The sequence below is a fragment of the Hylobates moloch genome, unplaced genomic scaffold, assembly GCF_009828535.3.
Source record: "Hylobates moloch isolate HMO894 unplaced genomic scaffold, HMol_V3 SCAFFOLD_3, whole genome shotgun sequence".
Lineage (NCBI taxonomy): Eukaryota > Metazoa > Chordata > Mammalia > Primates > Hylobatidae > Hylobates > Hylobates moloch.
Genome location: NW_026652278.1, coordinates 99,058,567 through 99,084,154, shown reverse-complemented (window position 1 = coordinate 99,084,154; position 25,588 = coordinate 99,058,567). Strand labels below are relative to the sequence as shown.

Here is a 25,588-nt window from a genome sequence, read left to right as displayed (position 1 = left end):
CTCACACCTGTAATCCCCGCACTTTGGGAGGACGAGGTGGGTGGATCACTTGAAGTCAGGAGTTCAAGACCAGCCTGGCTAACATGATGAAACTCCATCTCCACTGAAAAAAAAAGAAAAAAACTAGCTGGGCATGGTAGCAGGCACCTGTAATCCCAACCTCTAGGAAGGCTGAGACAAGAGAATCACTCAAACCCAGGAAGCAAAGGTTGCAGTGAGCTGAGATCACACCACTGCACTCCAGCCTGGCTGACAGAGCAAGAATCCATCTCAAAATAATAATAATAACAATAAAGATACAGGCATAGCTTTTAATCTAGAAAAGTTTCTGGGCTCCAGGATGGAATGAGAACAAGGGAAAGATTATTGGGAAAGAAAGAAGCTAACACTTTTTTGGTTCTGTTTGTTTTCTGTCTCTCCCACCAGACTGCCCTGTCTCTGAAGGCTAGACAAGGACTTTGTTTATTATCTGTTTTCTCTTTTTGTGAATTGGTTTCTCCACCTCTGTAATCCTAGCACCTAAAACAAGTGCTTGGCATGCAAGTGAGTTTAGATGGAGCAAGTTCACCAAACACATTCTTACAGAAATTTGCAGAAACAATAGCAACTTTGAAACCCTCATCTTAGTAGCCTTCTCCAGTTGCTGAAATTTACTGGCTGCCCCATGGTTCTATCCTCAGCTCGTCGTCAAGGTGCACATGAACGATAACAGCACAAAGTCACTGATGGTGGATGAGCGGCAGCTGGCCCGAGATGTTCTGGACAACCTTTTCGAGAAAACTCATTGTGACTGCAATGTAGACTGGTGTCTTTATGAAATCTACCCGGAACTACAAATTGGTAAGTCCCATCCCCAGCAATGGACTGTACTTCAAAAACCCTGTGTGTTTGCTGTATAACGGTCTTGGGTTTATTCTTTTTTTCTCTTTAATTTTATATAAAACATAGACACGGGGTCTCACTATGCTGCCCAGGCTGATCTCAAAATCCTGTGCTCAAGTGATCCTCCCACCTGGGCCTCCCAAAGTGCTGAGATTACAGGGGCGAGCCACTGCGCCTGGCCTGGTTCATCCTTGAGAAGACTTTGGTTCAAGGCTTTCACTTCCCTTATATGAGATTTAGTGCTTGACTCTTGTTTTCATTGTATTGAAGAACTTGGATTCTAGCAGGTTCTGGCCAGACCTTGGGGTATATAAGCATTATTACTGCTGCTTCTCTAGTGGTTCCATAAGGGAAAGAAAGTCGCTGGATGATACTTACTAAGATGCTGCATGCTTAATAAGCTGAGCAGGTGGCAGGAGGGCCTGGGTATCTGTCGGCTAATGCCCCTTTAGCGGTTGCCTCCTTAACCGACCATAACCCTGCCACAGCCTCCCACCAGTGCTCATTTCCCCTTCCTCCCTCCCCACTTGCTTAGTCTCTGATGCTTTGTCTAGTGGAAGAGGCTCGGCCTCAGTGCAAAGAACAGTTGGTAGAAATTGATGGAGTTTTTCAAAAGTGGAAAAAAAGGTTAACTGAAGATATACTGTTACTTCTTACTCTTGGTGGTCATGGTGGTGTTGAGACAGGGTCTTGCTCTATCACCGAGGCTACAGTGCAATGGTGCAATCATGGGTCACTGCAGCCTCGAGCTCCTGGGCTCATCAAGCACTCCTGCTGCCTCCGCATCCCGAGTAGCTGGGACTATAGGCACACATCATCATATTTCTCATTTTTAGTAACGGGATAATTGTCCCTCAGGAGAGCTGGGTGGAACAGAGAATTGCCTGTGCTGGAAGCTTTGGGAGCAATTTTTTTTCTGGATAAGATGGTTTACACTAAAGCAGTCCCTTGAAGTTCTCTTCAATTCTATGAGTCAAGGGAAGAAATGAAAGCCTTTCTTTATGTTTTAATTCAAGCATTCACACGTTGCTTTTAGAGTGTTAAGGAGTGATGTTTTAGAGTACACACTGGCTCTCAAAATTTCATTCAAAGTGTTTCACCAGTCATTGACTGATTGTCCACCTCACGAAGAATGTTTGCCACCATCTGGGACTATTTAAAGTAAAAAATGTTGATATGAAAAAAGTATGTCACTGGGTACACTGGCATATGCTTGTAGGCTGAGCTACTTGGGAGGGTGAGGCAGGAGGGTTGCTTGAGCCTTGAGCCTGTGAATAGCCACTGCACTGCAGCCTGGACAATGCAGTGAGACCCCATCTCTTAAACAAAATGAAAGAAAAAAAGAAATAAGTGTGACAGCTGACCATTGTCACTGTGTTATGGGTTTTTTTCATCTTGTTTTTAATGGAAGATAACTTGAAGACAATGAAAGAGAAACATAATAGAAATGTTACAGTGTGACATCATGTGAGAATTATTAATAAGAATTCTAGGCACCTGATGAAACTCATGCAGCATTAACTCAATAATAGCTTGTTTCTCACTTGGAAACCCTGATGTCTTGGGTCTGAAAGAATACCTTTTCTTATTTCATCAGAGAGGTTTTTTGAAGACCATGAAAATGTTGTTGAAGTCTTATCAGACTGGACAAGAGACACAGAAAATAAAATACTATTTTTGGAGAAAGAGGAGAAATATGCTGTATTTAAAAACCCCCAGGTAAGATGACCTGCATATTGCTAAACCCTATAAAATATGAAGGATTTTTTTTTTTTTTTTTTTGAGATGGAGTCTCACTTTGTCACCCAGGCTGGAGTGCAGTGGCATGATCTTGGCTCACTACAACCTCCACTTCCCGGGTTCAAACAATTCTCCTGCCTCAGCCTCCCCAGTAGCTGGGACTACAGGCGTGCACCACCAGGCCCAGCTAGCATTTTTGTATTTTTTAATAGAGACAGGGTTTCACCATGTTGGCCAGGATGGTATCGATCTCCTGACCTCATGATATGCCCGCCTCAGCCTCCCAAAGTGCTATGATTACAGGCGTGAGCCACTGCGCCCAGCCAAGGATTTTTTAAATGTCACCTGTATACTAACCACACCATTCATGGCCTCACAAAATATCACAAATATATTATTTTCAAATAAACACAAACTCCACTCTTAAGCTATATGTAAGCTAACAGCCCTTTGAAGGATTCAGAAAGAAAAGAATCCATTTTGCTTTTTTTCATTCCAAATCCAAAACCTATCTCTGTGTGGTTGTCTGATCCTCTTCTGTCCCTGTTTCTGTGTGGCTGTATTAATCCAATATATCTTCATGCACTCACTGTTGGTTCTTTCTGCTTCTTGCTTGAAAGATTCTCTTTTCTTTGTTGTTTGTATTTGGTGTTTATATTTGCCAGGAAAACTAAAAGGACCACCTGGAAAATGTGCAATTTATTGTGATTTTATTGCAAACAATTTGTGCAAGTAAAAATCATAAATTTATATTTGTTCTTTTTTTATATTTGTTCGTATTTGTTCTTCGTATTTGAAAATGCTTCCTTCAAGTCATGTGTACAAGGATGTCCAGGCTTTTTTCCAACTGTGGCCTCAAGCAGCTATAATTGTGTGAGGGTCATTACTTTCTTTTTGAAAATCAAAGAATGTTAAAGATGAAGAAGTTCCTCTCCATTTTCCAGACACCTTTCCCTTTTACAGGTTAAAAAAAAAAGTGTCATATCACTAGAGGGAGAATTAGGGCAGCTTCCTTGTGGGAAAATTTCTCCTATAAGTGCTATTTTCTGGGGTCTTCCCTAGGTTGTATGGTGGCTGACTGACAACAAAACAATTAAATAGTATTAAAAGGACAAAGTTTTCCACCCATAACTACCTTCAATGCCATCCTTTTTTTCTTTTTTATTTTTTTTTGTTAGACAAAGTCTTGCTCTGTTGCCAGGCTGGAGTGCAGTGGTGCAATCTCGGCTCACTCAAACCTCCACCTCCCAGGTTCAAGCGATTTCCCTGCCTCAGCCTCCTGAGTAGCTGAGACTACAGGCGCATGACAGCACCCCCGGCTAATTTCTTTCTTTTTTTTTTTTTTGTATTTTAGTAGAGATAGGGTTTCACCATGTTGGCCAGGATGGTCTCGATTTCTTGACCTCATGATCCACCCGCCTTGGCCTCCCAAAGTGCTGGGATTACAGGCGTGAGCCACTGCACCCGGCCCAATGGCATGCTTTAACAACTGCATTAGTGAGGGTACCATCTAAGTTGCTGTAGCAAAGAGAGTCTTAAATCAGTGGTTCAAACAAGCTACAAGCTTGTTTCTCTCTCACACACTGGTCCAGCCACAGGTAGACAGACCTAGTAGAATGGCTCTGCCATTTTCAATATGTGGTTTCCATCTTTGGTTCCATGTTAGCTTTTCCACATCACCATTTTCCAGCCCATATGAAGTGAGTGAAGAGCCGGGGAAATGCACATTCAGATTTATGCTTCCATCCCATTGGCCAGAAATTAGTTCCATAATGACACTGAGCTACAAGAAAAGCTGAGAAATGTAGTGTCTATCTGAACAACCATATGCATAGCTAAAACCAAGGAGTTACATTCAGGGCCACCGCTTTGCGTAACTCCTCCATGAGGCACCTTTCCCCTTGAATCTATAAAAATAATGCCCAGGAGTCATGCAACATGGCTATACTATTGTATAACTAAGAGAAGGAATAGCTATTGTGTAACTAAGATTAGTCATGGTGGGAGAGCCGGAGATTACCTCCATACCCCTTTAGGCTGGATCAGAGATTACCTCCATATTCCTTTAGGCTGGATCAGAGATTACCTCCATACCCCTTTAGGCTGGATCTAGAAACCAAGTTGACACCAGGGAGATTAACAAGAGAAAAGCATACACATTTTTTTCAGTTTTACATCTACATGGGGATCTTCACAAGAGTCAAGTCTAAAGAAGTGGCTGAGGCAAGATGCTTCTATACTTTTTAAACAAAGAACAATAAATTTGAAAAAAAAAAAATGACAGAAAAAAGGGAATCTGGCTAGGGGCAGTAAAGTTTCCAGGGGAGTGTAAACCGGAAAGTCTTTGTGACTTTCCGTAATCCCAGCTACTAGGGAGGCTGAGGCAGGATAATCACTTGAACCCAGGAGACAGAGGTTGCGGTGAGCCAAGATCGTGCCACCGCACTCCAGCCTGGGCAACAAGAACAAAACTCCGTCTCAAAAAGAAAAAAAGAAAAGAGGTTTAATGGGCTCATGGTTCTGCAAGCTGTACAGGAAGCATGGTGGCATCTGCTTCTGGCGAGGCCTCAGGAAACTTTCAATCAGGCAGAGGGTGAAGGGGAAGGAGAGTGAGCACCTTACATGGCTGGGGCAGGAGGAAGAGAGAGAGGGGGCATGCAACATGCTTTTAAACAACCAGATCTCCTGAGAACTCTGTCATGAGACAGCACTAAGGACATGGTGCTAAACTGTTAGAGATTGCCCCATGATCCAATCACCTCCCACCAGGCCCCACTTCCAACACTGGGGATTACAATTCGAGATGAAATTTGGGCCAGGCTATGAATCCAAACCATTATTACTCTACCATAGCAGGAAGCAGAAATTCTCCTCATGAATTATTTTGCATAAGAATATGTTCTTAAAAGCCAACTTTTATACATTCTCCTAATCTACAATCAAATTTAAAGAACAAAATTGAAGTGGAGGCATTTTCGAAGTGGCCAATTTTAAGTAAATGTATTTCCATTTTCTCAATGTTTGTTTGAATCTATCTTCTGGCCAGTGCTCTGCATACATAGTGGCTTCTGCCTGCTGACCTTAGAGTGAGAGAAGTAGGCTGTGACCATTCTCATCGATGTCATGGCTCCTAAAAGGGAGGCTTTGTAATTTTGAAATACCCAAAGTCTTCTTGTCAAAGCCCTATGCTAGTACCCTTTGATAGTTTGTTCAAGGCTGGGCACAGTGGCTCATGCCTGCAATTCCAGATGCTTAATTAGGAAGGAATTCCAAAAGGACTTTGAGAGGACAAGGCAAGGGAATTGCTTGAGCAAGAGATGTCAAGACCAGCCTGGGCAACATGGTTGTTATAAAAGTGAGCTCAGCTTGCTCTTGCCACCTTTTTCATGCCTGCTTACTTGCTTTCTGCTTTTCCACCATGTTATGACACAGTATGAAAGCCCTCCCCAGAAGCTTCCACCATGTCCTTGGACATTCCAACCTCCAGAACCATGAACCAAATAAACTTATTTTCCTTATAAATTACCCACTGTCTGGTATTCTGCTATAGCAACAGAAAACAGACTCAGACAGATTAATACTTATTTGCAGCTTAATTAAGAAAGAGCTTACCTGGCCCAGAGTACCAGTTTTTCTGGAAAATTATCAAACTGTACAAAACTCATTAAAATTTCATTCTCAAAGTCCCAATACTGAAGTCTTCAATACTTAACAGAGGTCTTTTACAAATTATTTGTCTTGGGGGATAGTGCCTGGGAGAGGCAAGAAAGTCGATGCAGAGGGAGGCTTTGAACTCCATTTTCAGAAGCAATAATAAGTAAGAATTTGGAGACATTAGTGATATGCTTGTGCAGGCATAATTACTAGGCATCCATTTCCACTGGTGACTGGAAAAGTGGCTTCACGCACCTGGGTTTCAAATGTCACCTGCTGTGTGATCTTGGTGTGCTCTTTGACAGCACTTAAATTCACTTCTCAGTTTGTAAAATGGTTGATGCTGCTGTACTTCCTACCTCACAAAATCAAATCCAGCATGAAAACCACTTGCCACATTGTGAAGTTATGCATAAAAGTAAAGTGGTTTGATCTCAACTGAAATTCAGCAGTCATCTACAGTAAAGTTCTATGTAATAGATTATCTGTAATAAATGAATATAGAGAAACCAAACTCTGCAAATTTGTGAACAGAAAGATGCTTAATTAGGAAGGAATTCCAAAAGGATAACTTGTCTACATTTGAGGAGGCAATAGCAGATCACCCCATTTTTGAATGAGAGAAAACAGAGTAACTCCTAATGAATTCTCCTGATGGTTGCTGTTATGCACTGTTCCATTTGAAAGTAACTTAGCAGCTTTTTGGAACAGTCAGTGTTTTAGCTTCACTCCCAAGAGGTAGGAGCCAAGTATGAGTCTAATTACTGAGATTTGGTGAGGGTGCAAGACCATCACTGGTTCTCCAGAGCCACTGCTGAAATCTGAGTGCACAGACACTGTTAGCTCCTGCCATCAACTGTCAGTGGTGATCTTTGGGTATAAGAACAGCTATTGCTCTAATTAGAATTTTTTTCAGATTACTGAAAGGACCCAGAGGCATCTCATTGGAATGAAAGACAGAAGTACAGTCAGGCCTCCCGGGGACTGGTGCAGGGGTTGGAGTGTTGCCGGGATCATGATGGCAAGCATCTTGGCCCCAGCCCTCCCTTGGGTCTCCATCTCTCTCTGTCACTCTCTGTCCCTGTGCACAGCTGTGTCATTCTTCTTCCCTTTGGTGGACTCCCTTCCTCAGCTTACTCATCTGTTCCCACATAGCCCCTGTAGCCAACCTCAGACGATGGCTGCCTCTATAAATGGATCTCAAACTTTGTGCTTGCATAACCCTAGAAGAAGTTTGAAAAACCGTGTGCCACCTCACACATTTGTTTGTTGACATCTAAATTTTTTCATCACAAGTTTATTTATTATTATTATTATTAGTTTTTGAGATGGAGTCTTGCTCTGTCGCCCAGGCTAGAGTGCAGTGGCGTGATCATGACTCACTGCAACCTCTGCCTCCCAGGTTCAAGCGATTCTCCTGCCTCAGCCTCCCGAGTAGCTGGGATTACAGGCATGAACCACCATGCCCAGCTAATTTTTGTATTTTTAGTAGAGATGGGGTTTCACCATGTTGGCCAGGCTGGTCTTGAACTCCTGACCTCACGTAATCTGCCCACCTTGGCCTCCCAAAGTTCTGAGATTACAGGCATGAGCCACTGTTTAAATAGATACAAAAAGTGCCATGTCCCACATATTTTAAGTGTTGGCAGTTTAAAAAAACTATTCAATGGAATCTAAATACAGTTCCATGGCAATTTGATTCCCACCATCATCTTTTTAAGAAGCACATGAATAAGCTTTTATTTTTTTATAGACTTTATTTTTAGAACAGTTAAATTTACAGTCAAATTGGACAGAAATAGAAAGAGTGCCTGTATATCCCCTGCCTTCCTACACACACAGCTTCCCCCACTATCAACACCCCCCACCAGCATGGCACATTTGTCACAGTTGATGAATCTACATTGACACATTATTATCACCCAAAGTCCATAACTGACATTAATCTTCACTTTTGGTGATGTACAGTAAGCTTTTTTCAACATTTGGGACATTTTATATTGTTCCTTTTTTTTTCCCGTTGAACTGTTTCCATTTCATTTTATCCACAAAGATTTATCCTATTGTAATACATTGATATGCTTAAAAGTCTTTTATTATTCTCTGTCCCATACTCCTCTTCAACTAATTATGTTTATAAATTGATGGCTGAGCTTTTTTTTCTGTCACCATAGGACACTTAAGGGTTAAAAAATCACAGTTGACCAGAACAACAGAAAACCTTTTTTTGTTATAAATGTTGATATTAATTAAACATAAAAAGCAAAAATGGGAGGCCAGGCACAGTGGCTCACGCCTGTAATCCCAGCACTTTGGGCGGCCGAGGCAGGTGGATCACGTGAGGTCAGGAGTTCAAGACCAGCCTGGCCAAATGGTGAAACCCAGTCTCTACTACTAATACAAAAAAATTAGCTGGGCATGGTGGCACACACCTGTAAACCCAACTACTCGGGAGACTGAGGCAGGAAAATTGCTTGAACCCGGGAGGTGGAGGTTGCAGTGAGCCAACATCGCGCCATTGCACAGAAGCCTGGGTGACAAGAGTGAAACTCCATCTCCAAAAAAAAAAAAAAAGGTAGAAAAAATGGGGAGGGGACATCTCTTAATGTTAGAAATAAATGGAGCCATTTTCCCCCTGGTTAATTCCAGGATCAAAAGATGAAGTTCCATATCAATTACATTCCAGTTTTTCATTTTTACAGATGTTAAGTACTTTCTATATTGAGAAACCTTGTTCATATAAATAAGTAGATGGGAACAGAAGAATGCCATTCAATTCTTTGAACTCCTTCCAAGGTACTAGCCAAAAGCCACAGGAGGATCAATGATAGTTCTTTTCATCCATCAGCTAACCAGACAATTAGGTACCTTCTATTATGCTGAAAGCAAAGAATTAGAATCTGCATGACTTCCAAAAGGATTTGTGATGAGTCTTCTTCTTTCTCTGCACTGGTGTTTCAAGCTGTCCTTTTGTTTAGAGCCTTTGAGCCTTACTCTGGGGCAGTAAGGTTCTGTGTGGGCGCAGGTGCAATTTTCCTTTCTAACATGTGAAAAGGCAATTGTGAAAGGGGCCGTTCATTCTCAGGCAGGTCCACTTTAGAAAATGGTACACTTCAAGACTGCGGATGTGACAATTTACACAGCATGCTCTTGGAGGGGCTTCATGTAATTATAGGACATGGAGGGACAGGGGGGCCACAGTTGAAAGACCCTTGGCCAAGGCCAGCCACGGTGGCTCACATCTGTAATCTCAGCATTTTGGGAGGCCAAAGTGGGAGGATCACTTGAGGCTAGGAGTTCAAGACCAGCCTGGAAAAACAGGAGATCCCATCTCTATAAAAAAATTAAAATATAAATAAATTTATTAAAAAAGAAAGACCCTGGCCTTGAATGGTGGCTCACTGTGAGTGGCTCAGCCTTCCCCATGGTTAACTGTCCTCTGCTTCACAAAGCCATTGTGCCCATTATGAAATAATAATTTATGTCATCATTTCTCATCTTCAACAGTCAGTAGGCCCTAGGTGGATGCCAGCGCTCAGAACACAGTGCCCCCAAAATATGGAACTGTGGCATGCTGAGTACTTTAAACCGAAGGAGATTAGAAGGACCTTCTAAGAAGCCAGACGATCTCTGTGACCTTTTCCCACCCTCCTTTCTCCTTCCCCCATTTATCTCCTGAAGCAGGTTATAGAAACTCAACTTCTTCTCGCCAAAGCAAGCCACGAAACCTAGAAAGATCACTCTCTGACCTTCTCCCTTCAGCCCTGGAAGGTCCTCCTGTGGCAAGCATCTTGCACCATACCCAGGGGGAAAGAATATCACACAAAGACACAGAAACAAATCAAAATAAACAGGCCTCGCTGAGCTCCCCCAGTTTATTGCCATTAGATCATGTTTCTCCACAATTACCCACTTCTTTCATCAAATTGATGATAAAAAAATTATGCCAAAATATTTAAAGAGGGTTATTCTGAGCGAATATGAGTGACCGAACCCAGATTACACAGTCTCAGGAGGTCCTAAAAAAGTATGCCCGTGGCAGTTGGCTTGCAGTCTGGTTTTATACATTTCAGGGAGACAGGAATTGCAGATAAAATCATAAATCAATATGTGGAAGGTACGCATTGGTTCCCAAAGAGGCAGGGCATCTCAAAGCAGAGGCTTACAGGTCATAGGTGGATTTTAGGGATTCTTGAGTTAGCAATTGGTTGAAAGAACTGAGCTTTGTCTAAAGACTTGAAGTCAATAGAAAGGAATGCCTAAGTGAAGATAAGGAGGTCTGCTGTCTATCATGTGATACTATACCAGAATCAGGTTGGAAAGTAAGCTACACTCTACAGGGTTAATTAAAAACCTGTGTCACGAGATTTTGTGGTTTATAGGGTATGACTCCCCTGGCCCCTTAGAAAGGAATTTGGGCAAGATTGCATATAATCTATGCCTTTCTTTCTTTCTTTCTTTCTTTCTTTCTTTCTTTCTTTCTTTCTTTCTTTCTTTTCTTTCTTTCTTTCTTTTTTTTTTTTTAATAAAAAAAAGTCAGGCACAGTGGCTCACACCTGTAATCCTAGCACTTTGAGAGGTAGGAGGATCACTTGAGCCCAGGAGTTTGAGACCAGACTGGGCAACATGTGAGACCTCATCTCTATAAAAAAATTAAAAATTAGCTGGGCATGGTGACGCATCCCTGTAGTCCCAGCCACTCAAGGTGCTAAGGTGGGAGGATCACTTGAGCCTGGAAGGTCGAGGCTGCAGTGGGCCGTGATCATGCCACTGCACTCCAGCCTGGGTGACAGAGTGACACCTGTCTCAAAAAAAAAAAAAAAAAGAAGGTCAGAGTTCAGTCTTCAACTTAGCATAAAAATACACAGTTTGCTTCTTTGGATCTTGATTTCTGAAGGCTCCTATGTCATGTAAAACTTTGATTAGATGAATTTGTGTTGCTTTTCTCTTGTTACTCTCTCTCTCTTGCTCTATGGGTGTCAGCCATGACCTCTGCAATGGGTGAGGAAAAGGTAAGACTTCTTCTCCCCTACAGAGGCTCTCTTGCGAAGAGGATGTGGTCTGTTTTGGGAAAGTGGGCCGGGGCAGTAGAACAGTATTATCCTCATAAAGGCGGCTTTAGTTTAAAAGCCTACTGTGCAAAAATCAGTGATATTGCCTGTGCAGGGGAGAAAGCTGTTTTCTAACCCATTGCTAGGTTTATGGCCGAGGTCACTATTGCAAAAGACAGATTAACAACAACAAAAAAAAGTACACAAATTTATTTAATGTAAGTAACATAGGAGCTTTCAGAAATGAAGATCTGAAGAAACAGGAAGAAGTGGGTATTTTTGTGGACAGTAGTGCAGAAGTGTGATTGCAGGACAAAAGTGTATGATCTAATGGAAATAAACTGGGGGGAACTTGGCAAGGCCTGTTCCAATTCTTCTCTGGGTCCCTGTGTCTTCAGAGATAGGGACATTCCTTTCCTCTGGGTATAGGGTGGGCACCTGTCTCACGAGGATCCTATGACTTACTTTACAGAAAGGTCACAGGATTCTTTTAAGACCTGCTTCTGAGGAGAAGGACAGGAAAAGGTGAGAAGGACCTTCCTGCTTCTGCTGTTTTCTCAACAGCATAGAGGTGCCATAGTTTGGGATCGCATGTCCTAAACCCTGTCACCTGAAACCAAAATAGAGGTCTGAGAATTGAGGACTGAGTAGGAGCATGGAAAATCATTCCAGTATTAACATAAGCCATTCTTGCTGCTAGAAGCCTTAAGAATCTCTTTTTCAGAAAAGGAATTGGTAAAGTCAGTTCATGTAAGGCACAACCTTACATGAGGTAAAGTCAGTTCATGTAAGTTTGTGCCTCAAGTAAGTTCTTCAAATAAGTTCCTTACTATGCTACTTTTTATTTCTTCTAATAACTTTCTTTTCCTAACTTAAAATGATATATGGCCGGGCGTGGGGGCTCACGCCTGTAATCCCAGCATTTTGGGAGGCTGAGGCAGGCAGATCATGAAGTCAGGAGATCAAGACCATCCTGGCCAACATGGTGAAACCCCGTCTCTACTAAAAATACAAAAATTAGTCATGCATGGTGGCATGTGCCTGTGGTCCCAACTACTCGGGAGGCTGAGGCAGGAGAATCGCCTGAACCCGGGAGGCAGAAGTTGCAGTGAGCCGAGATCTCATCATTGCACTCCAGCCTGGGCAACAGAGTGAGACTCTGTCTCAAAATAACAATAATAATAATATCAATTTATCATAAAAGGAAAAGTTGGAAAATTCAGAAAAATATAAGGAAGGAAATCTAAATCACCCATAATCTCACTCTTTAACAATAATCACTGTTGATATTTTAAGCAACTTTTATTCCACAGATTATTCTGTTTCTTAACTGAAATTTGATGGTGATTATACTCTACTGGTGGCTGCATGAGTGAGGAGCAGAGACAGAAACACAACTTCTTTGCTCAGGTTTAGAAGGGTCTCAGCCACAGCCTGGCAGCTATTGTGGGAGAAAAGTATTAATACCTTGTGGCATCATTCTTCCATTCCCTTCCAGCCTCCCTCAGCCCACCAAGGGTAGTCTCTGACCATTCAGGACCAGCTGTGGTTAGAAGGAAAGTTATATAGTAATCACCTTTATGGTCCCCAGCATGGGCTAATGTGTTAAAGGAAGGTCTACCCATGACTTTGGTGCCCTGCATCCTCTCACCAGCCAGTGTGGGCATGTGTGATTAGTCAGTGTATTGATGCATGAAAGGCAAACTTAGAGGCCAGGCATGGTGGCTCACACCTGTAATCCCAACACTTTGGGAGGCAGAGCGGGAGGATCACTTGAAAACTGGAATTCAAGGCTAGCCTGGACAACATAGTGAGATCCCAGTTTCTGCAAAAATCAAACAATTAGCTGGGTGTGATGGCATGCACTTGTGGTCCCAGCTACTCAAGAGGCTGAGGTGGGAGGATCATTTGAGCCCAGGAGTTCAAGGCTGCAGTGAGCTATGATCCACTGCACTCCAGCCTGGGCAACAGAGCAATACCTTGTCTCAAAACAAACAAACAAACAAAACTATCTCAGAATCCCACTGGTTTGCAGAAACAGACATTTCCTCTCTCCCGGGTCTGCAGGTCACCTGTCCTTAGCTCCAGAGTACGACTTAGACTTAGATTTAGGTAGTTCCATGTCTTTTTTTTTTTTTTTTTTTGGAATGGAGTTTTGCTCCTGTGGCCCAGGCTGGGGTGCAATGGCACGATCTCAGCTCACTGCAACCTCTGCCTCCCGGGTTCAAGTGATTCTCCTGCCTCAGCCTCCCAAGTAGCTGAGATTACAGGCATGTGCCACCAGGCCCGGCTAATTTTGTATTTTTAGTAGAGACGGGGTTTCACAATCTTGGTCAGGCTGGTCTCGAATGCCTGACCTCAGGTGATCCACCAGTCTTGGCCTCTCAGAATGCTGGGATTACAGGCATGAGCCACTGCTCCTGGCTCCACGTCTCTCTTATTGTCCCTGGATAGCACAGAACTGTGACATATTCTTCCCACGGTCAATGGCAAGAGTACAGGCAAATGACAGAAACACACTCTGCACCTCAAGCTCTCTGCTTAGAATCCACACATCGTCCCATCTGCCACATTCTATTGGTCAAAGCAAGTCACATGGCCAAACCCAACATGAATGAAGCAAGGAAATAAACTTCACCCATTCTGGGGGAAGTTAACTGCCCAGTCACCTGACAGCGAGCAGAGAATTGGGAGCGATGGTCGGATCTTCACTCAGTGAACTGCATTAACCCCGTAGCTCTAGCCTGACTGGCTGCTCACTAGTGCTCCAAAGACACCTCTGCCTTTGTGCATGCTTGTTCTCCTCCCTGGAAATCTATTCTCATTCTTTTTTCCCCTAGCTGAACGTTGAACAGCTTTCAAGGCCTCGTTCAAACTTTGACCCACTCTGTGAAGTTTTTCTTGACCATCTCACTCCATAGTAATGTCTTCCTTCCTGAAAATCTCTAGACTGTGGTTCATTTTGAATTTTTGTAGTCTCTTATATCTTCCCCATCGATAGATATAGTCATCTGTCCATCTCGCTATGTTCTATCTGTATTTTTCTTCTCCATGTGATAGCAACCTTCTTAAGAACAGGGATTTGAGGCCGGGCATGGTGGCTCATGCCTGTAATCCCAGCACTTTGGGAGGCCAAGGCAGGTGAATCACTTGAACTCAGGAGTTTGAAACCAGCCTGGGCAACATAGCAAGACCCCATCTCTACAAAATATTTAAAAATTAGCTGACCGTGGTGGCATGTGCCTGTAGCCCCAGCTACTTGCAGGGCTGAGGTGGGAGAATTGCTTGAACCTGGGAGGCGGAGGTTGCAGTGAGCCATGATCACACCACTGCACTCCAGCCTGGGTGACAGAGTGAGATCATGTCCCTCCCCAAAGAAAGAACAGGGATGTTTTACATGTATAAAGGGTACTCACAAATATTTCTTCACAAACTGACAACTGTTTGCTTGATTTACTCTTTATTCCAAGAAGGTGTTTAAAAAGTATTTGCTGTTTCTTTCCTATCCAGCTGTCCCCAAATGTTGCGCTCCCAGAAGCTGTGAGAAAAGAGAGCAAGCTATGACCAAGAGTCTCATTTCCCATTTTAAACTTCCTTTATTATTCGACTCAGGTTTACCCAGTTTCCATCTGCAGGATATACTGACTAAACATTGAGTTCTGCTCACTACTTCTACAGAACAGCCCGCATTGAGTGGGCGCCCACACTGCAGGTGGAAGTTCTGATCTGAAAGCAATCAGTCTTATTATTCTAAGAATTATTCCTATTCTAAGGACTGCCCTCCTCCGGCACAGATTTACTTTGTGTTTTTTTGCTATTTCATTAAAATAAAGAACAAAAACAGTGTAGCATGGTCACTTAGAAGGATATTCTGAAGCTGAAAAATTCAGAAGTATGTCAGAGAAAATTCTCAGAGAAAGGTACAGCTATACATCCTGCCTCTTTAGGGCACCCTGGGGAAATGTGGCCCTTCACAGTTTAGACAGGTTCTTTCCTGCAGAGAGTGACAGATGCTCTGTCTTTCCCAGATGAGGATGATGACAAACACTTGCTCTGGAGTCTTTTTTTTTCTTTTAATTTTTTTTTTTTTTTTTTTTTTTCTGAGATGGAGTCTTGCTTTATCACCCAAGCTGGAGTGCAGTGGGACGATTTCAGCTCACTGCAACCTCCACCTCCCAGTCTCAAGTGATTCTCCTGCCTCAGCCTCCCTAGTAGCTGGGATTACAGGCACCCACCACCAAACCCAACTAATTTTTGTATTTTTAGTAGAGACAGGGTTTTGCCATGTTAGCCAGGCTGGTCTTGAACTCCTGACCTCAGGTGATCCACCCACCTTGGCCACCCAAAGTACTGGGATTACAGGCGTGAGCCACCGTGCCCAGGCTTGGAGTCTTCATTATGCTCTCTGTTCATGCTTCCAATTCATCACACATGATTCAAATATCTGGCCTTCCTAAGCCAAGGTTTGCTTTCTAGCAGCACCCTGAAATCACTCTTGTATGAATGGGCGAACTCATGTTGGGTCACATCTTTTGTTATTGTGGAAAAATATATGTAACACAGGACTTATCATCTTAACCATTTTTAAGTATACCCTTCTGTGGTATTAGGTACATTCACATTGTTGTGCTAGATTCTCCCCTATGGTACTTAAATCTTTTTTTTCTTTTTCTTTTTTCTTTTCCTTTTTTTTTTGAGACGAGGCCCTACTGTGTGGCCCAGGCTGGACTCAAACACCTGGGCTCAAGTGATCTTCCTGCCTCAGCCTCTGGAGTAGCTGGGACTACAGGTGCATGCCATTATGCCTGGCTCTGTACTTAGAGTATTTTAATGCTGAGAAAAATTATTTAATAACTTGGCCAGGCGTGGTGGCGCACGCATGTAATCCCAGCACTTTGGGAGGCTGAGGCAGGCAGATCACAAGGTCAGGAGATCGAGACCATCCTGGCCAACATGGTGAAACCCCGTCTCTACTAAAAATACAAAAATTAGCTGGGCGTGGTGGTGCGTGCCTATAATCCCAGCTACTCAGGAGGCTGAGGCAGGAGAATTGCTTGAACCCGGGATTTGGAGGTTGCAGTGAGCTGAGATCGCGCCACTGCACTCCACCCTGGCGACAGAGCAAGACTCTGTCTCAAAAAATAAAAATAAAAATTATTTAATAACTCAACGTTCTGCCACTAATCAGCCTTGGGAAAATCACTTAATCCTCTGTGTCCTCATATATAAAGTAGCAATAGCAATGGTACCTATGTTATGGGGTTCTTGTGAGGATGAAATGAAATCGTATCTGTAAAGTCTTAGCATAGGTTTCTGGCAGGTAGAATATGTTACCTAATACGGCTATTTGTGGTCTTCAAGCAAAACATTTAAAATTTAAATAGTTTTCTGAATTCTATATTATAATTGCACTAATTCACAATACAACATCCTTTCAAATAACAAATAAAAGTTTAAAAGTCTTGGTAAAACATATTAAAATAAACTTTTCAATAAGAATTACCAAAAGAATTGTACTTGGCTACGCGTGGTGGTTTATGCCTGTAATCCCAGCACTTTGGGAGGCTGAGGGAGGCAGTTTGAGACCAGCCTGGCCAACATAGCAAAACCCCATCTCTACTAAAAATACAAAAAGTTAGCTGGGCATGGTGATGCACACCTGTAATCCCAGCTACTCGGGAGGATGAGGAAGGAGAATCCCTTGAACCCAGGAGGCAGAGGTTTCAGTGAGCCAAGATTGCACCACAGCACTCCAGTCTGGGTGACACAGCAAGATGCTGTCTCAAAAAAAAAAAAAAAAAAATTGTACTTGACTTATTTCCTCTATTTAAGTTAGCAGCCAGGCGCAGTGGCTCACACCTGTAATCCCAGCATTTTGGGAGTCCGAGGCAGGCGGATCACGAGGTCAGGAGATCGAGACCATCCTGGCTAACATGGTGAAACCCGTCTCTACTAAAAATACAAAAAATTAGCCGGGCACGATGGCGGGAGTCTGTAGTCCCAGCTACTCGGGAGGCTGAGGCAGGAGAATGGCATGAACCTGGGAGTCGGAGCGTGCAGTGAGCCGAGATGGCGCCACTGGACTCCAGCCTGGGTGACAGAGCAAGATCCCGTCTCAAAAAAAAAAAAAAAAAAAAGTTAGCAAATCACCTTTTTTATGCATTGTATTTCAAGGAGATATTTTAAACTTCTACATTTTATTTGTCTGCAGTTTTTTTCCTTTCTGTCCAGTACACTTGATTCTCAAACTTCAGCATGACCAGGCATGGTGCACATGCCTATAGTCCCAGCTATTTAGGAGGCTGAGCGGGGAAGATTGCTTGAGCCCAGGAGTTCAAGGCTGCAGTGAGCTATGATCATGTGATTGCACTCCAGCTTGGGTAACAGAACAAGACCTTGTCTCTAAAAAAAAAAAATGCAAACGAAAAGAAAAACCCAAACTTCAGTGTGCATAAAAATCATCTGGAAAGCATATTGGAATGCAGATTTCCAGGCCTCATCCCAGAGATTCCAGTGTAGCCCAGGAACATGCATTGTATCAAGTTTCAAGGTGGTCTGGGGATTATACTTGGAGAAACACTCCTATGGTGTAAATAAACACTTGTGCCTAGATTTGGGAGGATCCTTAATTTAGTCACAGTGCTTCTGAGATACATTTTCTGCCTTTAATACATTTGTTATGTATTATTTTGTAAAACTCCATGTTTTTACATAAAATCCTCAGCACTCTGACAGTGGTCACTCATTATATTCACGGTGCATATGGATACCTCAGCTGCACTTATTGTGTAAAAATTAGTCCTTAAGTGCTCGTGATTTTTTGGAAACTCACACACTTTATTTTTAGCCATCCTGTTGATATTCAGTATTAACAAAGTATGATCCAGAAATTAATACAAACCATGCTCAGAGACCATGAATCCACTTGTGAGTTCTTTTATTTCTTTATTTTTATTTTATTTTATTTTTTCGAGACAAGGTCTCACTCTGTTGCCCGGGCTGGAGTGCAGTGGAGTGATCATAGCTTACTGCAGCCTTGAACTCCTGGGCTCAAGCAGTCCTCTAGCCTCAGCCTCTCAAGTAGATGAGACTACAAGCATGCATGCCGCCATGCACAGCTAATTTTTTTATTAATATTTTTAGTAGAGACAGGGTCCTACTATGTTGCCCAGGCTGGTCTCAGGCTCCAGGGTTCAAGCAATCCTCCTGCCTCAGCCTCCCAAAGTGGTGGGATTACAGGCATGAGCCACACCCAGCCTGTGAGTGCTTTTAGATCATAGTCCTCCCTGTCTTTGTTTAGGCTGGTTTTCTTTCCAGAAATGCCCTTTCTGCTTCTTTCTGTCCTTAAAAGTTGCTAAATAGTAAACCTTGTGTTGTGATTGACCCAGGCAGTTCTTTTAAAAAATAAAAGAGATCGCTAACATTTACAAACATCTACATTTCTGGATTCTCTGGATAAGCCAGAATCCCACCAGCCTACAAGGCCTTGAGCTCCCATGTGGCATCTGCCTGCCAGGGCAGTTCCCCTCTTGAGCATAGGACATGAGTTTGACCTTCACCCCAGCCTCCAGCTCTTGCCAGTGCCTTGGGGACTTCCAGTTTCCAGCATTTAACATGCATGGTCCACGCATGGACTTCAACAATTAAATGATGTATTTTTCTCTACTGTTTTCTATCTTCTGTTTTCTCATTGATTGTGTACACTGTGGGAGGGTGAAGAGGTTTCACTCCTGCCTTGGCAATGTGGTATCAGCATTTGGGAAGGCCCTGATGATTGATTGATATTGTATGCTCTGGTTCCCTGTTTATTTCACACACTTAACATCTTTCCAGCAAGACTGTGAGTTCCTTGCAGAGTCTAGCATGGTAATGAACACTTACTGATCTGGTCTTTTAACATTTTATTTAGAATTTCTACTTGGATAACAGAGGAAAAAAAGAAAGCAAGGAAACTAATGAGAAAATGAATGCTAAGAACAAGGAATCCTTACTTGAGGTAAGGTTAATTTTGCAGAGTGGAAGAAAAGAGAAGGATGTTTGCTCTATTTTTTTTTTTTTTTTTTTTTTTTTTTGTCTGGGTTTTTGCCTTTTCTCCCCGGCTTGAGTGTAGTGGCGCAATCTGGGCTCACTGCAAGCTCTGCCTCCCGGGTTCACACCATTCTCCTGCCTCAGCCTCCTGAGTAGCTGGGACTACAGGCGCCCGCCACCACGCCCGGCTAATTTTTTGTATTTTTAGTAGAGACGGGGTTTCACCGTGGTCTTGATCTCCTGACCTCGTGATCCACCCGCCTCGGCCTCCCAAAGTGCTGGGATTACAGGCTTCAGCCACCGCGCCCGGCCGTTTGCTCTATTTTTAAGTCATTTGCTTCCAAGAACAATGGAAAAATCTAAAGACATACACTGAAATTTTAAGTTGGGGTGTTAAAATCAAATTATTACTAAATTATAACTATTTAGATAATTCATCTGTTTTTCTTTTTTGAGTCACTTGTTACAACATGTGGCTTTAGATATACTAAGTTGGATTAGTAATTCTTGGCTTTTAAAAAGACTTGACGAATCCTCATAAAACTCATCTTCTAGCATTCCATGTTTCATTACTTAAGTGCTCCATGGAAGTCAGACATAAAGATTTCCAAATCTACTTTAAAAGGGACCTCTAAGATACTCTCTCAATATTTTAGATGTGGTAGGAAGCGTGAGATTTGGAGTCAGGGACCGTTACAGGAGGCGGCTCTGCCCAACACTGTTCCTGTGCTAATGGGACAGTCCCCGCCCCCCTGAGAACCTGTTTCCGAATTGTATTGAATCATCACAGAGATTCAGGGAGATGGGGAAAGCACTGTCTTGATTACCATACAGATGTCTGTGATGACCGCTACTGGGGCGTGTTCCAGAAGTTCATTTGGCAATTGATTTTTTGGAAACCTCTAATGAGTTTTCACACAGTATCTATGCTAAAAATCAAGGCTCTGAGCCTTGCGTGGGGGCACACACCTGTAATCCCAGCTACTCAGGAAGCTGAGGTGGGAGGATCACTTGAGTCCAGGAGCTCAAGGCCAGCCTGGGCAACAAAGCAAGATCCAGTCTCAAAAAAAAAAAAAAAAAAAAAAAAAAAATAGAGGCTCTGTTCGCAGTGCATAACACAGTTGAAATGAGTGCCAGATCTCAAGTCACAATTGGTCATGCTAGAACTGCCCAGGTTGTATTTCCCTGAGACAATCCATGGACCTTTTCCTGAGTTAGTAAATTTTGGACCTCCCTTGAAAAATCAGAAGACCTGGTGATGCCCTCGGCCCAGTTCCCCCCTGGAGCCAATTGGCTCATGCTGAAGAGCGCCCTCTCGCGTTCACTAAGGTTCCGCCCAGGCCTTGCGCATGTCTATTCCCTGCCTGCTTTCACAGCCCAGTGCCAAATAAAGCAGCTACCAGAACCAGCTGCCACGCCCAAGATGCTGAGCTCAGGTGTTGCAGGTTCTGGTTCCTGGGAGCATGAGCACAGTGGGCATTTCCCAGGGAGGCCCAACAGGATAGTCCTTGTTCCAGGACTTCAGCAATGTTTTACAGCTGGATGTAAAAGAAAATACAAAGCATGCTATGCTATGCTATGAACAATCATGATCCTGCTGTCTAATTGGGGTCAAAACTCTGAATTTAAGAGATTATTAACAGGATGACTAATACTAGCCAAATTTGGGGAGAAATTGGGGAGTGTAAACAGAAATGTTTTCTAGCTCTACTACATAAAAATGTACTTGGAGGATGCAAAATCCAGTTATTTTGCATTTATGGAACTAAATGAGAGGATGTTGAGGGTTATAAAAATAAAGCAAAAAATAAGTTTGACTATTTGAATTGCAAAATAGAATAATATATAATTTTGTTCTATTGATTTTTAAAACAAAATTTATTAAGAATTCTATATTTCTATGCAAGTTTTGAGATTTAAAAATCTACATCTAGAAGATGTACTTTGTTATTCTTTTCTGATACTGATGTATTAATAACTGCCTTCTTCCTTCTTTGAAAAGAAAATTATCCCAAGAATAAAATATTAACTTATTAATTTTTATTCTTTTTATTTTTAATTTTTGTGGGTGCATAGTATGTATATGTTTATGGGGTACCTGATATATTTTGATATAGGCATGCAATGTGACATAATCACATCAGGGAGAATTGGGTATCCATCCTCTCAAGCATTTATCCTTTGTATTACAAAGAATCCAACTACACTTTTAGTTATTTTTAAATGTACAATTAAGTTATTATTGATTATAGTCACCCTGCTTTGTTTTCAAATAGTAGGTCTTATTCATTCTTTCTATTTTTTTGTATGCATTAACTATCCTCTCCAATTTTATGTGTAGAATTAGAGATAATAATTGTTCTATTTACCAGCAAAGAAATAGTAACTTTTTTACTTATCAGGAAAGTAATAATTATTCTGTCTTCCATTTTATAATAACATTAATTGCTTTTATTAAATGCTTGCTTTTACAATATGCCAAGACTACTCACAACCTACCGTATGAAGTTGGGCTATTATTATTCCATTGTGACAAGTAAGTGGACTGAGGTTGAATGGCCCACAGTCACAGAGCTAAGTGGTGAAGAGGCCTTGAGGTCTAACTCAGGAGCCAGGATTCTTGATCAATGTGTTATTCTTCTTCTCTTCTGGCAAACAGCATATAATATAAACATATGCATTCGATCAGAGTTGTACACAAAATTGACTTTTAGTTTAAAAGCTAATTTGCAAGTTTGTTTAAATGTGAATAAAAATGCGTGCTTTGTCTTTCGTGTGTGTCTTATGTCGTCGGAATCTCAATTTCAGGAAAGTTTCTGTGGAACATCTATCATTGTACCAGAACTGGAAGGAGCTCTTTATTTGAAAGAAGATGGAAAGAAATCCTGGAAAAGGCGCTATTTTCTTTTACGGGCTTCTGGAATTTATTATGTACCCAAAGGAAAGACTAAGGTCAGAAAAAAACAACAAAAAAGCACTTAGCAATAAAGCATTTCATGAGAATGAAACTAAAGAAATCCTTAAGTGGCAAGTTAAATACATTCTCTGTTGCTGCAGATTCCATAATCCTGCAACATGTATACAAATAGGACAGTATTACTGAAATCTTTTTGAGTTTTTCCGTAGCTCTCTTGAAGGTAAAAGTATTTTATCTATTTTAAAGTCAGGTTTCAAAAACGATGGCAAAAGCACTTTTCTAGAGATTATTTTGTTACTTTACCTGTCTATTTCCAAGGACTTTTTACCCCTGTTGTTCTACAGTCATTATAGTTAAATTTCTTTTCTCTGGAATCATAGAGGTATTGGAAGTCTTGATAAGATTTTCTTTTTTTTTTTTCTTCTTTTGAGATAGAGTCTCACTCTAATCCACAGGCTGGGGTATAGTGGCATGATCTTGACTAACTGCAACCTCCACCTCCCAGGCTCAAGCCATCCTCCCCCCTCAGCCCCCCCAAGTAGCTGGGACTATAGGCGCATGCCACCATGCCCAGCTAATGTTTCATATTTTTTGTAGAGACGGGGCTTCACCATATTGCTTAGGCTGATCTTGAACTCCTGAGCTCAAACAGTCTGCCCGCCTTACTCAGCCTTTCAAAGTGCTGGTATTATAGGCATGAGTCACCGCACCCAGCTCTTGACTAGATTTTCCTTGAGATTTTAGCCCTTAGACTCTGAATATTTTAAAATCGTTCTCTGAGGTGTACTCTGAATTTCCCTGCCTAATTTAACAGGGTATTTTGGACACCATTTAACTTTTACTTGGTGATTTAGGATTATTGCCTCAGATTTATGAGTATGTAATAAATTATTCCTTGAAATATAATTTTAACTCTTATTCTGACCATCAGCTCTCTCTAAGACCTTTCTTAGAGGATTAGGACATTTCCATCTTCTGTTCACCATTAATACATGTCTAATCTGTATCTTGGGTATGCAGAAGCATTTTGCCTTCCCTTCCAAATGCAGAGAACCACCAATGGTATATTCATGCATTGCAATGCATGAATTGACCTCTGATAAAGCTTAACCCACACTTCCAAGCCAATGAAGTTATGGTGAACATCCAGGTCTGCTACCTCCAGTAGGAAGACTCCTGTCTCTGTCGGAAGGCAGGAGGGGCATTATGGCTAACTCTTGGTCCAGGACAGCTAATGTTCTCCTTAGCCTCTTCCACTCTTTTCCTGCCCTTAGATCTGATGCTTTCCCATCTCTGCCATCTCATTCCAGTCCCACACTGGGCACCTCACAACTGACCCACAAATAATTTGTTTTCGAAATGTTTATGTCTTAGGCATTTGAATATAAACGGTGCATATAAATAAACATACAACAAACAATATACTCTGTGATGAGAATTAAGTATTTACATTTGGCCAGGTGTGGTGGTTCATGCCTGTAGTCCCAGCACTTTGGGAGGCTGAGGCAAGGTGAATCACTTGAGACCAGGAGTTCTAGACCAGCCTGGCCAACATGGTGAAACCATATCTCTACTAAAAATACAAAAATTAGCTGGGTGTGGCGGTACACATTTGTAATCCCAGCTACTGGGGAGGGTGAGGCACGAGAATCACTTGAACTTGGGAGGTGGAGGCTGCAGTAGCCTGAGATCACGCCGCTGCACTCCAGCCTGGGTGAAAGAGCAAGACTATGTCTCAAAAAAAAAAAAAAAAAAAAAAGTGTTTACAGCAGAGTTGGACAAGAATACCTTCTCTCACTGTTACCATTAACACTGGGTTGAGGAACTAGCTAGTATATTAAAGAAAAGAATAATAAGTATAACCAATATAAAAGAAGAGGCAAAGACTGATTTTTCACAGTGTTGTCTATCCAGCAATATGAGACCCTCGACTGAAAAACTGTTCGAACCAAATAAATGTATTAACTAAGAAAGTTTTTCTTTACACAAACAATATATATAATGCAAACCATAATGCAAAAGAATCCATGCAGACTAGAAACAGAAAATGCAAAATGCCTAACAATAAACTTAACAAGAAATGTTCCAGATCCATATGGCATAAAATATAAAATTTATTAAGAGAAATGAAGTAAAACTGAATCAATAGAAAGGTATCATGTTGCAGGCCAGGCGTGGTGGCTCACGCCTGTAATCCCAGCACTTTGGGAGGCTGAGGCGGGCGAATCACGAGGTCAGGAGTTTGAGACCAGCCTGGCCAATACGATGAAACCCCATCTCTACTAAAAATGCAAAAATTAGCCAGGCGTGGTGGTGGGCGCCTGTAATCCCAGCTACTCAGGAGGCTGAGGCAGAACAATTGCTTGAACCTGGCAGGCGGAGGTTGCAGTGAGCCAAGATCATGCCACTGCACTGCAGCCTGGGCAACAGAGTGAGATTCCATCTCAAAAAAAAAAAAAAGAAAAGAAAAGAAAGGCACCATGTTGCTAAAAGAAAAGTTATTAATTCTTCCCAGTTTTCTATAAATTTAATGTAATTTTAAGAAAAATATCAGTAGGATTTTATTTACTTGAAATTCACAGACTGATTCTAAAGTTCATGGAAAAAAGACACTTTTCCAAAATAGACCTTCCCAGAATTGTGAAGAACATCAAGGTAGACCTCCTGCCGTGCCAAAACATTAGATAAAAACAACACAGCTAGAGACAAAGAGGTCGACAGACAGCCATCTAATATAAGAGAAGTTAAAGTTAGAATTTATATCACAGCAGTGGAGAAAGAATGTGGTATTCAACAAATAGCACTGAAATAACTGTATATCCATTTAGAAATATAATTTCCTACCTCATTCCATGTACCAAACTAAATTCTTGATTGATTAAAATATCCTTAGAGAAAAATATTGTAAAATCCTAGAAGAAAATAGAGGCTGGCTGGGTGCAGTGGCTCATGCCTGTAATCCCAGCACTCTGGGAGGCCCAAGTGGGAGGATAGCTTGAGCCCAAGAGTTCAAGACCAGCCTAAGTAACATAGGGAGACCCTGTCTGTACAAAAATAATAAAAAAATTAGTGGGGATGGTGGCACACGCCTGTAGTCCCAGCTACTTGGGAGGCTGATGGGGGGGATCACTTGAGCCTGGGAGGTCAAGACTTCAGTGAGCCGTGTTCGTGCCACTGCACTCCAGCTGAAGTGGCAGAATGAGATCCTGAAAAAAAAAAAAGAAAGAAAGAGAGAGAGAGAGAAGGAAGGAAGAAAGGGAGGGAGGGAGGGAAGGAAGGAAGGAAGGAAGGAAGGAAGGAAGGAAGGAAGGAAGGA

The 25,588-nt window shown here is 42.1% G+C and overlaps 1 protein-coding gene across 1 annotated transcript in view; it reads left to right on the top strand.

Annotated features, from left to right (window-relative positions):
• Nucleotides 1–25,588, top strand: part of LOC116462420 (amyloid beta A4 precursor protein-binding family B member 1-interacting protein) — a 135,277-nt gene that overhangs the window by 72,490 nt on the left and 37,199 nt on the right. Inside the window, exons 7-10 of the mRNA XM_032144904.2 lie at nt 681–840; nt 2,480–2,601; nt 19,237–19,323; nt 22,164–22,307. Coding sequence (XP_032000795.1) covers nt 681–840; nt 2,480–2,601; nt 19,237–19,323; nt 22,164–22,307 — 513 coding nt within the window. The remainder of the gene's footprint in view (nt 1–680; nt 841–2,479; nt 2,602–19,236; nt 19,324–22,163; nt 22,308–25,588) is intronic.